This window comes from Pteronotus mesoamericanus, unplaced genomic scaffold (genome assembly GCF_021234165.1).
Source record: "Pteronotus mesoamericanus isolate MK-2021 breed Mesoamerican mustached bat unplaced genomic scaffold, CSHL_Meso_final scaffold_54, whole genome shotgun sequence".
Lineage (NCBI taxonomy): Eukaryota > Metazoa > Chordata > Mammalia > Chiroptera > Mormoopidae > Pteronotus > Pteronotus mesoamericanus.
Window position 1 is genome coordinate 38,392,295 of NW_026555321.1, and position 12,967 is coordinate 38,405,261.

Consider the following 12,967-nt stretch of genomic DNA (forward strand, 5'->3'; position numbering starts at 1 on the left):
TAGTCATTCCCTCTGTCCTCAAACTCTAATCTTTTTCTGAGGACACCCAAAGGACTTGGCAATCTAAGCTATGAAGGGAAGTGTTCTGTGGACACACACACACACACACACACACACACACACACACACTACCTCTTCCTTGAGGCAAGGAAAGACTGAGCCACCTACCAGTTTATATTTTTTAAGATAAAGAAGGGGAAGTGAGGCGAAAGTATAAATTTATATCTCAAAAATTATTGTGCTATTATAAAGTAATTATATTTTTTACTTCAGAAATGACTGTCAAGGTTTCTAGAACCAAGATGAGGAGCTCTTCTTTTTCCTGAGTAGAATCTTGGGGTGAGGGGTTATTAATTGATTCAGGTTCTCCAACAAATGAGTAAATAGAAAGCGCCTCAATATTTTCATTTCTTCAGTCCTTTGATAACAACATAAGTGTAAGGGATTCCTGTTGAACACTTAAAGTTTTTGGAACTCGATTTGGAAGGTTTTTACTAATAAACAATATTTCTTTTCAGTGAGACCAATATTAAATCTTTAGTTAAAATAAACTTTTAGTCTCAGGACCCCTTTATGGTCTTACAAAACATTGAGGTCCCTAAGACCTTTTGCTTATATGGATTATGTTTATTGATGTTTTCCTCATTAGAAATTCAAACTAAGACATTTAAAAATTATTTTAAAAATTAAATAATTCATCCCTGACTGGTGTGGCTCAGTGGATTGGGTACCATCCGACAAACTGACGGGTCACTGGTTTGATTCCTGGTCAGGGCACATGCCTGGGTTGCAGGCAAGGCCCCTGGGGGCATGCGAGAGACAACTGATAGATGTTTATCCCACACACTGATGTTTCTCTCCCTCTGTTTCTCCTTCCTTTTCCCTCTCTCTAAAAATAAATAAATAAAATTTAATGTAAATAAAAACAAAAAATTCAAAACATAAAAAGTCCTTACATGTTAACATAAGTAACATATTTTATGAAAACTAAATTTATTTTCTAAAACAAAAATTTATTTACAGGATTGACATTTATTTCTTTATTTTTGCCAATCTCTCTAATGTCTGGTTTAAGAAGAGACAGGTGACTTTCATATCTGCTTCTGTGTTCAGTCTGTTGTAATTTGTTAAAACCTATGAAGAAAATCCAGCTTCACAAAGAAATGCTGTTTGCATAAAGAGAGGCTTCATGGACCCCTGAAAGGGTCTCAGGAACCCCACGGGGGTTCTTGGACCACTCTGAGAACTGCTGGTATAAACAGATAAATTCCCAGAGTATGTGATAGGTTTTAAATGAAAAATTGTTTTTAAGAATTTGGGTCACATCGATTCCTTATGAACAGACTAACAGATTAAGATATCTTATATAAAATGTTGTTTTTATGGGTTTTGCACTTATTGCGCATGCTCCTTTCTGTAAGCTCCTAGAGGGTACATATGAAGCCGTTAGTAATTGAATCGAATTACTCAAATTCATGGCAACAACTCTATTGTTATCAAATGTTTATAAGATATTCTGCCATGTTACTTTTTTTAATTCCTACTCCAGTTCAGGAGTTGGCAAGCTTTTTGTGTAAAGGATCAGAAAGTAAATATTTTAGGTTTTGTGAGTCATCTGGTCTCTGTTGTGACTACTTAACTTGATCGGATATGTAAACAAATGGACATGGTTTTGTCCCAATAAAACTTTATTTATAAAAATAGATGATGGATTGGATTAGACCCAAGGGTTATATTTTGCTAACTCCTACTCTAGTTATTAGAGTCATAGCCTTGAAACTATTTTTCCCCTAAGTTCTCAGCCTTTACCATGGAAAATTAAGGAGTGATGTTTAAGGAAAAATAATACACATAAGTTGAATTTCTTCATTTTTATCTTATGACACATCTGGAATAGTCAGTTGCCAGTGGTGTCGGCGGCAGGATAGCTAATGAATCTGGGGCCATCTTCCAGAAGAATGGCTGACTGTGGCCAAATTGGAAGTATAGGGTGTTGATTTCAGGAACTGAAGAGGATGAATGATACAGAGTTTATTTGCTTTAGGGTTTATTTCTTTCCTGGGTGCTACTTAAGTTTCTGGGAGGGTCAGAGCCAATGTTTACATTTATCCCTAGTTGGTTCAGTAATTATGAAATACAGTCTAATCTCCCCAAATCCAACAGAGACAGTCATATTATACCTTTACCTCTACTTACTCCTAGTAGGTGGAGGGGCTGTGACATTACAGGTGTGGTGCTTTGTGGTATCATGTGCCTTTATTGTTGCTCTCCCTCCTTACAGAAATACAAAGAGTATGAAAAAGACGTGGTCATAGAAGAAATTGATGGCCTCCAGCTGGTGAAAAAGCTGGCAAAGAACATGGAAGAGATGTTTCACAAGAAGTCTGAAGCAGTGCGGGTAAGTGTCCCTGCTTGCAGCTTTTTATTGTCTGAAGACAAAAGACAGCTTCAGGCAACTGGTTCTGGTGAACCCAGCTCTCAAAGATCAAAGCTGACTCAGGTGTTATGTGAACCCCTTCTTTTTCTTAAGTCGAGTTAACCAGGAAAAGTAGTTACTAAGGGCAGGATCGCCATTTCCATATATGGTCAGATACCAGTTTTCATCTTATAATTTTATGCCTTCATCAGAGGTAGCACTAATTACACAGCCGTGGAGGACGGCATATGACTGTGTGACCCATATCCTAATTACTCAAAATCATTCAAAGGTACACTGTGGTTCAACTAAGCAACTACAGAAAATGTAAGTGATGCTTGCCAAATGTAGAATTGAAAATCTCAAGGGAGTAAATCAATCTAGATGAACTCAGAAGTTCTCTTTATCACTATTGGAATATTACTACAGTTATAATGTTTGTCTTAATTGGTAAGAGTTCCCTGAAATTTCATATTATCAGCAGGATGAATGGAACTGTAGTGCACAGGTATATCATTTTGGATTTCCAAGGCAGTTTCTGACTTTATTCCTTATAGCCAGCTGACCAGGGCACCTTCTGTTCTTGCTTTAGGGCCTGTGAATGTTGTGGTATCCTCCATTAATGCCATATTGGCATAGGATTATGGGATATAACTGCAATATGCAGTTCTTTATTTCTAATGTATAGTTTGCTTACCTTTCAGTTTTAATAATTATCTCCAGAATCACTTTGTCATAAAAAAACATTTCCTACTTTAGCTTCTCTCACACTTAATTGGCCAAACGAAATTTCCTCAAGTTGTTTCTGCTTTAGACCTGATGATCCCACACATTTGATTGACTGTAAGACCTTTTTGTACTATTTTGATTCAGGGAAGGAGGGATCATAGGTTAGTAGGCAAGAGCATGAGTTTGACCTGGGTTTAGTGCTGCCTTTGTCACTTCCTAAGCTTTGGCCTTTGGAGAAACAGCCTTCATGAACCTCAATTTACTCATCTGTAAGTGGGGAAAACATGTAAGAAGTGTGATGATTAAGCAAAACTATGGTTTTGAGCCACTTAGCGCAGACCCTGACATATGAACAGTGCTCAGTAAATGTACAGTAAATCATGGTAGCTTCTGCTGCTACCATGAGCATTAATTTAAATAAGTTGAAATTTTTTGGTGGAAGCTCTGAAGTGCCTTAGAAGAAAAAAATACTTTTAGCTGCTGCAGAAATACTGCACTGAGAGCTGGTCCTGGGAGCTGTGCGGTGGTTTCCTGCGTGTCCCATGTCACCACCTTGAAGCAAGTGGTATTCTTTATTGCCAGCATGGCAGCCATTCAAATCTAGCAGTCAGAAACCTAAAAAAAATAAGTTTACCACAATTACTATTCTCTACTTATAAAATGAGCACCTCTTTCGTGGAACTTTAAGAATACAGGGATTGACAAAAGTAGGTTTACAGTTGTGAGTACGTGAAACACAGAGTTTATTCTTGTATTATTATTTATTAATTATATGATTATTTATTTGTATTACAACTGTTAACCTTCTTTTGCCCACCCCTGTATATTGAAAAGTATTAGAAAAACATCACCTGAAGTCCCACCATCCAGCAGGAAACCATATCTATGTTACTGTGTTTCCTTCCTTCCTTCCTATTTTTTTTTTTTTTGCATTTTTATGCTTATACCTGTGTGTTTTTAATTTTTCAAATTTGCAGTTGTATTGCCTGTTCACTTTCTTATGGAGCTTCTTTTCACTTCTTTATACCACTACAGTGTAAGCATTTTCTTGTGTTTCTGTATTTCGTGATTTTTCTTAAATGGCAGTATAATATTCCAATCTATAGGTATGTTATAATTGATTTGATTGCTCCTCAGTAAACTGAATTAAGTTGTTTGCAAGTTTGGATGTAAATAATGCTACAGTGATCAAGCAATCAGCTCCTATGGCGTTGGGTGCTCCTCTAAGGATTTTACATTTACTCGCTTCCCCTATAACAGCCCTGTGATGGAGGTTACTGTCATTCTCTCTGTTTTACAAAAGAGGAGGCTGAGAGGCAGAAGTTATATTGCTTGCTGAGGTCACATGGGGAGTGAGAGGTGGGCTTCAGGCACATGGAGACCCCAGCGTCTACACTCTCCATCACTGCCAGACCTTAGGGGAAATGCTATTATTGTTTTTATTTGCATGTCTGTGTGAATCACAAAATTCTAGATTAGAAAGAGACATAAATCTCCTTAGGTTCTGCCTCTGCCATTGACAGACAAGGAAGCCCTGGTGCACGGAACTCGGGGGCTCGTGCGGCATGGCATACCACCCAAGCAAGGAGACCTAGCCAGCACCAGAGCCTGGGCCTGGTTGCTCGGTGGCAGGGACCCACGTGGCAGGTGAGCCATAGGAAAATCTCAGTCCTGCTCCAAGGTGGGAGGCTGGCAAGAAAAGCTAAAAAAGCCAGTAGACCTCTTTCCTCACTTACCTCACTGGAGACGTTAGGAGGAGTCAGTGATTTACTAATCTATGCTTATGTTTCTTTCTTTTCTCCTAGTTTTTAAAAGATTTTATTTATTTATTTTTGGAGAGAGGGGAAGAGAGGGAGAAAGAGAGGGAGAGAAACATCGTTGTGTGAGAGAAACATCAATCGGTTGCCTTTAGCAAACACCCCAACCAGGGACCTGGCCTGCAACCCAGACACGTGCCTTGACCAGGAATCAAATTGGTGATTTCTCACTTTGCAGGACGACACTCAACCCCCTGAGCCATGCTGGTCAGGGCCGTGCTTATGTTCCTTGAGTTCACTGTGCACCACGCTCTGTGCCAAGCACTTTTCATGTGTTGTCTTATTTCATTCTCACATCAACCCTGAGAGTGAGACACTCTTAACATGATTGTTTTAGGGATGAGGATACAGGCTTGGCAGGGTGAAGTCCTTTGCCCAGGTCCCATGCACTGGCTTGGTGGCATTCCTTTCATACTCAGGCGGCAGAATTCTAGTGCCTCTATGTATGTCTGTGTAAAGTGTTTAGCACTGTGCCTGGCAAACAGTAAACTTTCAGTGTATGTTTGCTGTCACTGCTGGTTAAGGGACCTTCCAAGTATGAACATTTAATAGTGATAACAGGAGGGAACCAAATTTTGAAAGCTTTTTGCTTTAAATTAGTGAAGTTGGAAAAAAAAAAAAAGACTGATATGCAACAGAATGGATGGAACTGGCGAACATTATGCTGAGTGAAATAAGCCAGTCAATGAAAGACAAATACCATATAATCTCACCTATAAAAGGAATGTAATGAACAAAATAAACTAATGAGCAGAACAGAACCAGAGGCACGGAAACATGGAGCAGACTGGCAGTGACCAGAGGGGAAGGAGGAGGGGGACAATGGTGGGAAGAAGGGGAAAGGACTATTCAAGGAACATGTACGAATGACCCACGGACATGGACAACAGGGTGGGGGACTGACTGTGGGAGTGGGGGGTGGGCTGGGTGGAGGAGGGCAAAGGGGGAAAAGTTGGGACAACTGTAATAAAATAACAAGAAAAATTAAGAAAAAGACTAATATGATTGGTGTGGTTCCTTTGAAACAGAAAAATAATTGCTCTGTTTGAATTGAAAAGTTCCCAGATTCAAGGCATCTGGGATTCTCTGAATTGTGTATTTCATGCATTTAAAAATAGATGTACAAGTTCTTTTGTGAGCATACTTGATGCCATAAAGTCTAGTTAAACTGGTCCAGTGATACGTGGCTCTCTCCTGCTCTCAGTCTTAAAATAGGAAAGCAGGCCTGTATGTCAAGTTGGGGTTTGGTCTGGAGTCGGCTTTGTTGTTGAGATTGGCCTGCTCCCCATTGTCAGCCGTGCAGCTCTCTTGGCAAAAACCTGGCATTTGGAATGAGATGAGGCGGCCACTTGGATGCTGGTTTATGCTGAGGCCAGGGGAGCAGAGGGAGCGACTGTTTTTCGTACTATAATGACACTTTACTTCTTGAATAGAAATGGTTGCTATCTGCTCCAACTGAGCATTTGGAGAGCAAAGAACTCAACTCCTAATGTGTCAGTGGGTTTGCGGGAGAGTCATTATTTGCAGCATTGCCCTAGAAGACACCTCAGTGCACCAGGGCCCTATCTGTCCCTTGGCACCCACCGAGCAGCAACCTTCTTCTCAAAAGGCCCAGGGAAGGAGTGGACTTAGAATTCACCCCCGTCGCTGCGATGTACCAGGCCTAGCAATCTTCCATTTCCAAGCCCCCATCCCCCTCTCAGAAATCTGAGTGGGGTTAGAGATTCTAACCCAAGTGTCTTCCTGCCTGTAACTGGTTCAGTGCCCTGTGGTCATCAATTGTGGGTGGCTGGGAGGACTCGAGAACAGAGGTGAGAGAACGCTGGCTCACAAACAACACTGATTATTAAAGTTTCCCTTGATGTATTTAAAATATTTATGAGACTGGCAACAGCAATTTAGAAAACTGCACTAACACCTTTGGTCTGTGAAGGCAGTTAAGTTAGTGCTGAAAAAGAAAAAAAAAAAGTACTACATGCAGTAACCCCATCCTCTAACATGCCTGTCATGTCTTGGCTGTTAAACAGTGTTGATCTCTTTCTGTCTCTTCTGGCTTGATTTCATCATTTTACCCCATCACTTTTCCCAGTGATTAGTTGAATCAGAGTGATTCTGTCATACTCATCCCCTATTTGAATTACTCTCTACTATGCAATTATCCTATCACAGAAAGTCCTATTTTCTCCCCGTCAGATGGCAGAAGTAAATGTGAAACCTAAAGTGGCCTGCCCATTACATAACCCCTGTCATCTGGTTGGTAATGGACTATATGTAACTTTTTAGGCCAGCAAATTACAAATAACCTTAGCTTCAATAATTGCCATTAATAAAATGGTGCTGTTATTATGGTAGCATTTCTTAACTAATATTTTCTAGCATGTTTTAATGTCATTGGTCGTTTAAATAATTTTTCCAAATCTGCTTGGAGGTTTGATGTAGGTTGTTTTAACTTACAGCCAAATTGAGTTTGATGCAGCCACGCTGCTCCTTGCTCCTGTGAATAATAATGGTGCCCAAAGTATTATCTCCCAACTTCTTTCATGTGACCAAGCCCTCGATTAATGCTGCTGAGCAGTTCATCAAGTTTTAAGTCCTATGAATGGACAAGAAATGGAATCAATTTGCTTCCAGTTCATTAACCTTTCAAGGGGGACATTTTACATGCTGGATGTGGAGGAAGTGGGGTTTGCCATTCCTCTGCCAGCTGAGGACTCCCATTGGGCCATTCCTGAATGACACCTGGACATGCTCAATCTATCACAGAGGTCATGTGAAATATTGACGGGAGGCACATTTGACACAGCTCCCCTCCTTCTGCCTTGCTGATGGTGACAGATTCTTTTCCCTGATTGGAGAGGAGGGAGCAGGCAAGGCATGTGCATTCCGTGGCCTTGGCTCTGTGCACAGGCGGGCCAGTGTTTCTTTTGTCTTTAAAATCTGAGTCTCCACTAGAAGAGGCACAAACCATCACACAGCTGGAAGGATCATCTGAACTCCAGGGACCTCTGAGCAGGCATAGCTGTGTGCGCAGTTGGAGGAGAGTGTAGGAAGTAACTGAGTGACCGCAAACATCTCTGATTATAGGGATGTACTTTTAGGGCAGATTCCAGTACTGCCAAGGGAAATAATGATCCTGTGATTTTGAAATGGCCGATACGCTCAAGATGAGAAGCACAACTTGAAAACAGTAGCTAAACCAGAAAATGACAAAAAAAAAAAGGACTTGGGAGAATGTATAAATTTATACTAGGATTCTCCAGAGTGGCTATTGCCTTTGATTGTGTGGGGCAGCTCTGGGGCAGCTCTGGGGCAGGCACTGCCTTCGTCACGCTGCTTCGGGCTGGAATCGTAACCCTCCTGCCGTGGTTTCAGGCATTCCTGGGTGCCTGGCAGGCATTGATCCACATGGCTTTTACTGATGGGCTCTACAGAGCTCCGGCCTCCAGAAACTTAACACATTTCACAGAGAAAGAGAGGATTACAGGATGATAGCTATTATGGTAGCATGTCAGCCAAACATCAGGTATTTTATTTGCTTTTCAAATTCATTTCTTCCCCCAAACAGTTAATTAAAAGTATCTGAAAGAACAGACTTCAATAGGGACAGTGAGGAGACATAAAAAGCAGGTTGTAGCTAAACTCACAAAGTGAGGAGTCTGTTGTTTTCAAAACTTGGATAAAATATTGAATAAAATTTGAAAGCATTCTGAAGCTCATACCTGTAAATAAACTTAATCCCATTTCACTTATTTTTTGATTTACATTGATAGAATGATAAATCCAGCACTCGAAAAAGAGTGTTTTGCTTAAAAATAAACATGCTTGCTCCCTGGGAAAAGCTGAGAGAGACTAGATTGTATACGAAGTTTCCCCCTTCCTATAGCTACCTGCTGTTCATTGCAGAACCGATTCCCATTACATCTGTACTGCGGAAAGTAATTGCTGTTGTACAGTAATTCAATTTCAGTGCATTCACGCATCAGTTCACCGATAGGGGTTTATCTGGAGGAACCTGGGACTTGAAAGCTTTTTATCGAGAAATTCCACATGCAGCAAGACATTTTTCCTAGGTAACGAATATCAGCATTTGCATTTAATAAACATTTACCTTCTCAGAAAGATGGATTTTTGCCCCTGCAGAAGAGATTTACGCCAGTTTTCCAAAAAGCTGGTGGGTACTATTAAAGCAACTTTCTCTAGCTGTTTTTTGATGGGTGTGTGCCTACATATGTATGACTATAAAGCACATCTATGTTTTTATGTAAATATATATACACTGAGGCATGGCAATCAGGGTGTGCCCAAGGAAAGCATGCTCATACCAAAAATATAGATATGTGCTATAGAAGGGATTAGTATCTACAGGACTATATGCACACTTCTGGTTTAAAATCCATCTATATCTGTAGGCAAGGCAGAAATTGTTGGTGTGGCGTACTTTCAAAAGGACATTCATTAAGTTGAAAATTACATCAACCATTTTGTTTATAAATTTATAAATTAAATAAAGGTTCTTGAGACAGAACTGATCCTCCCTGTATAAAAGGACTCTTAGACCATAAACTCTTTAGTTATTAAGGCCAGAATGAGCTGTAAGAGGCCTTAGGAGTTGAACATACCAAACATTGCTAGGATGGTCTTAGTAGAGGTGGTTGTACATACCTAAAAAAATTTTCTGCTTTGTGTTCATGTCTAATATCATCTCAAAATTTCAAAACGTCTCCCTTGAGAAAGGAGTAAATTTGTTGCTGGAAAAAAAATAATGTTTTAAGTTACAAATGAAGCAGGAAAAGACTATTATTTTTTATGTTGCTGTATCTTGTGGCCTTTTTGCTTTTTTTCTCTTTCTCTCTCTCTCTCTCTCTCTTTGCAACCTGGATTGCAAAATTCCATGCGTATATGTCAGAGAATTTAAAGCAGAAACCTCAAACCAGGAAAAACAAAAAATAGCAACAATCTGGACCCACCAGTTCTGATGAGGTCAGCGAACCATTCTTGGTTAATGGTTGAGGGTAAAACCACACGGAACCGCGTGGTCTTTGTGGAGTTTGCCCCACAAAGAGGGTTGTGGGGTTGGGGTTTCCACTAACATACTTTGGAGCCTCACAGAGAGGCCCAGAAAGCTGCTGTCCCACCGTCCCACCCACATTGACAGTGAGCAATGTGCCTGCCTCCTGAGGGAGATGAACTCCCACCGAGGGAGGAGGGGAGAACCGCTGGGCATCCTGTGTGTACCATTTTGTCTCCTGTCTCATCAGGCCCCTCGTCTCCCACCAGCCTCGCGTACTGGGCAGTGGGCTGGCTTGGTGAACTGCATCCTAGTAGCTCTGCTGTTCTGGTGATGTTGACCTGTACAATGAGTTCTTCTTTGGGGGCAGAACCACTGTGCCAATCTTTTCCAACTTCATGGGGTTTTTTTCTTTTTTCTTTTTGTCCTATTCCTAAATATTAGACTAAAAGCTTTTCATTTTCAGAGCTACATGGAAGACTTAATTTGGAGTTTACTAAATAATTCACCTCAAATATCTTTGTTTTCTTATGCTTTTTGTTCTGTTTTTACTGATTATACAATACATGATCATTTTAAAAGAAAAGAAATGTGAAGAATATGATAAAGGAGAAAGTAGAGATCACCTCACCAAGAAGTTATCAAAAGGCACAACACCTATCAATAGCTTTTGCTTTTAAACATCTTGATTTCTATTCTTCCAGATTTTTTTCTGTTTGTGCATGTGTACATGCGCATGTGTGTGTGTATATAAACTTGTAAAACATTGGATTATACTTTCTCTTAACCAGCTTTTATTTTCTTTTTAAATGTTACGTGTCAGCGAGTACATATTTCTGTTTTCTAACATGACTGTACAATAGCCTTCTTTCTCAATATCCTAGTCAAGCAATTATCTCTTGGTGAACATTGATGTCACGTATGGTGTTTCACTATTATAAGCAATAATATGATAAACTCTCCTGCAGAGAGGAGACTCTTGTCCATTTATTTGATGCATTCATTAGGATGTACTCCTAGGAGTATAATCGAGGCTTGGTACCTTGCCGGCCTGTCCTGCAGACAGCTTCTGCTGGCTTGTGCTCCCTCCCACCTGTGTGATTATAGAGCTACTATTTCTTCACTTTCCACTCGAGCATTTGACTCTTGTTAGTCTTTCAGTCTTTGTCCATCTGACAGACAAAAAAGGAGCATTTCATTTTACTTGGTTTCTTTAATTGCTCACCAGTTGGCATGATGGGTATTTCTGGCTCCCCACATGCCCTGCGCCAGGGTTTGAGGTAAGTCACACCGTGGCACAGAGCATGGGCGTCAGTGCCACAACATAGAGGAGGCCCAGTGCTGGCCGCCCATCATCCCTGGAAGAGGCATGTGAGCCCAGCACAGGTTTGGACACACTTGGACACCCTGCCCTCTTTCCCGGAACACATCATAGGCACTGCCTCATAGGTGTGTGAGGGGGCTGTGGACACAATGACCAGCACCAAGCTGCCTGGATTTTGGGTGCCAGGTGTGTTTGGAGGATTTGTCTGGGGACACCAGTGGCTCATCACTTGAGGGTTATGGTACTGGGGTGTCTTAGACACCGCCCTCCATCGTGGGTGAAAGTCACTAGTCCTAAGAAAATTTGAGCTGGTGCAGCCAGCCCCTCTCACTAGGAAAGGACCCTGTCCCCAGGTGACTCATTGTGAGGACACCAGACTGAGGGCCTGAGTCACTTTGATTCACTTCTCCTTATGGGACCATATAGGAAAGTTGACTCTTTTTTAAAGGTTCTTTGGTCATTTCTTTTTCCTTTCCTTCCTCTGTCCTTCTCCTTCTCCTTCTTTTCATGAGCTGCTTGTTAATACCCTTTCCCATGATTTATATTATATTCTTTCTTTTTCTTGGTCCAGCTTGGCCCCACTCTGGCCCCAATAGCTATACAGGGTCTGAACCTACAGTTAAGTGCTCATTAAACATTTGTTGACTGACTCATAGACCTTTATCTTGGAGTCAGAATACCTGGAAGTCAGAGTGATCCTGGGTTATACCTCTTCCCTTGACTGGAGGACTGCTGAATGATGAAGAGGAAAGAAAAGGATTTGGTCTTAATTGCAGAGAAACTGCAGGGCTCTTGGGCTTTCTAGACCCTTTACTGTCTATTACATGTAAATGTCTGCATCCTGCCCAAGTCAGGCTGCCTCCTGCTTAAACTCTAGTTGTGGGCTTCAGCTCAATCCCTCCCTACATGGACCTGCTCTTGGAACTAGGTAAGTAGTGGAGTTGAAATGGGCAGATATCAAGCCAGCTGCTCAGAGTAGAAATAAAAGGTTAATCATTTCCAGAGAAGGAAACAAATAATCTTTCCTCCCTCCTTCCCTCTCTCTTTTTTTCTTTCCTATTTGGTTGCAACTGATAAAGGAAAACGTGACTCCTGGACAGAGGAGGGAGGAGGAAGTCAGTGTTGCGAGGTCATGTCTTAGCAAAACCACCACCAGCTTCCTGGTGTGCTCTGTGTCTAAGTGAGTGAGCTTTCGGTCGTAACGTGGCAGGGTGGACTCCAGAGCTAGGGCGTGTGCCTTGGGGGTGGGCAGATGTTTCTCCTCATGTGGCAGGTGGTAAACACAGGCAGCCTACTACCCCCAAGAAATGGAACAAACTGATGCTCTGAGCAGGTTCGAGAGGCTTTCCATAAATTTGAGAGTGATGTCATACAAAAGAACTCTGGATCAATGCTGGGAATAGTAGATGCTGGGCTTGGTGTTGTCCCAGCCGTAGCATGGCTGGGTCAGGGCACTCGTCTAGAGCCCTGCCTCTGGCCTGCCAGTAGTGTCTGTCACAACATCCTGCTTACTCCCTTTGTACACGGTTTGAAAGGAGCTGTACTTACTCTGTTTGTCTTAGTGCTGATTTGCAGCTTGTCAGGCTCCGCCCATGGCAAGCTGCAGGGACCATGATGTTTTCATGTTTTCCTTACATACCCAGGACCCAGGAGGTGCACTCGGTGAGTGACCA

The 12,967-nt window shown here is 41.5% G+C and overlaps 1 protein-coding gene across 1 annotated transcript in view; it reads left to right on the top strand.

Annotated features, from left to right (window-relative positions):
- Positions 1-12,967, top strand: part of CACNA2D3 (calcium voltage-gated channel auxiliary subunit alpha2delta 3) — an 860,744-nt gene that overhangs the window by 166,138 nt on the left and 681,639 nt on the right. Inside the window, exon 3 of the mRNA XM_054595275.1 lies at positions 2,282-2,398. Within this exon, the coding sequence (XP_054451250.1) occupies positions 2,282-2,398 (117 nt within the window). The remainder of the gene's footprint in view (positions 1-2,281; positions 2,399-12,967) is intronic.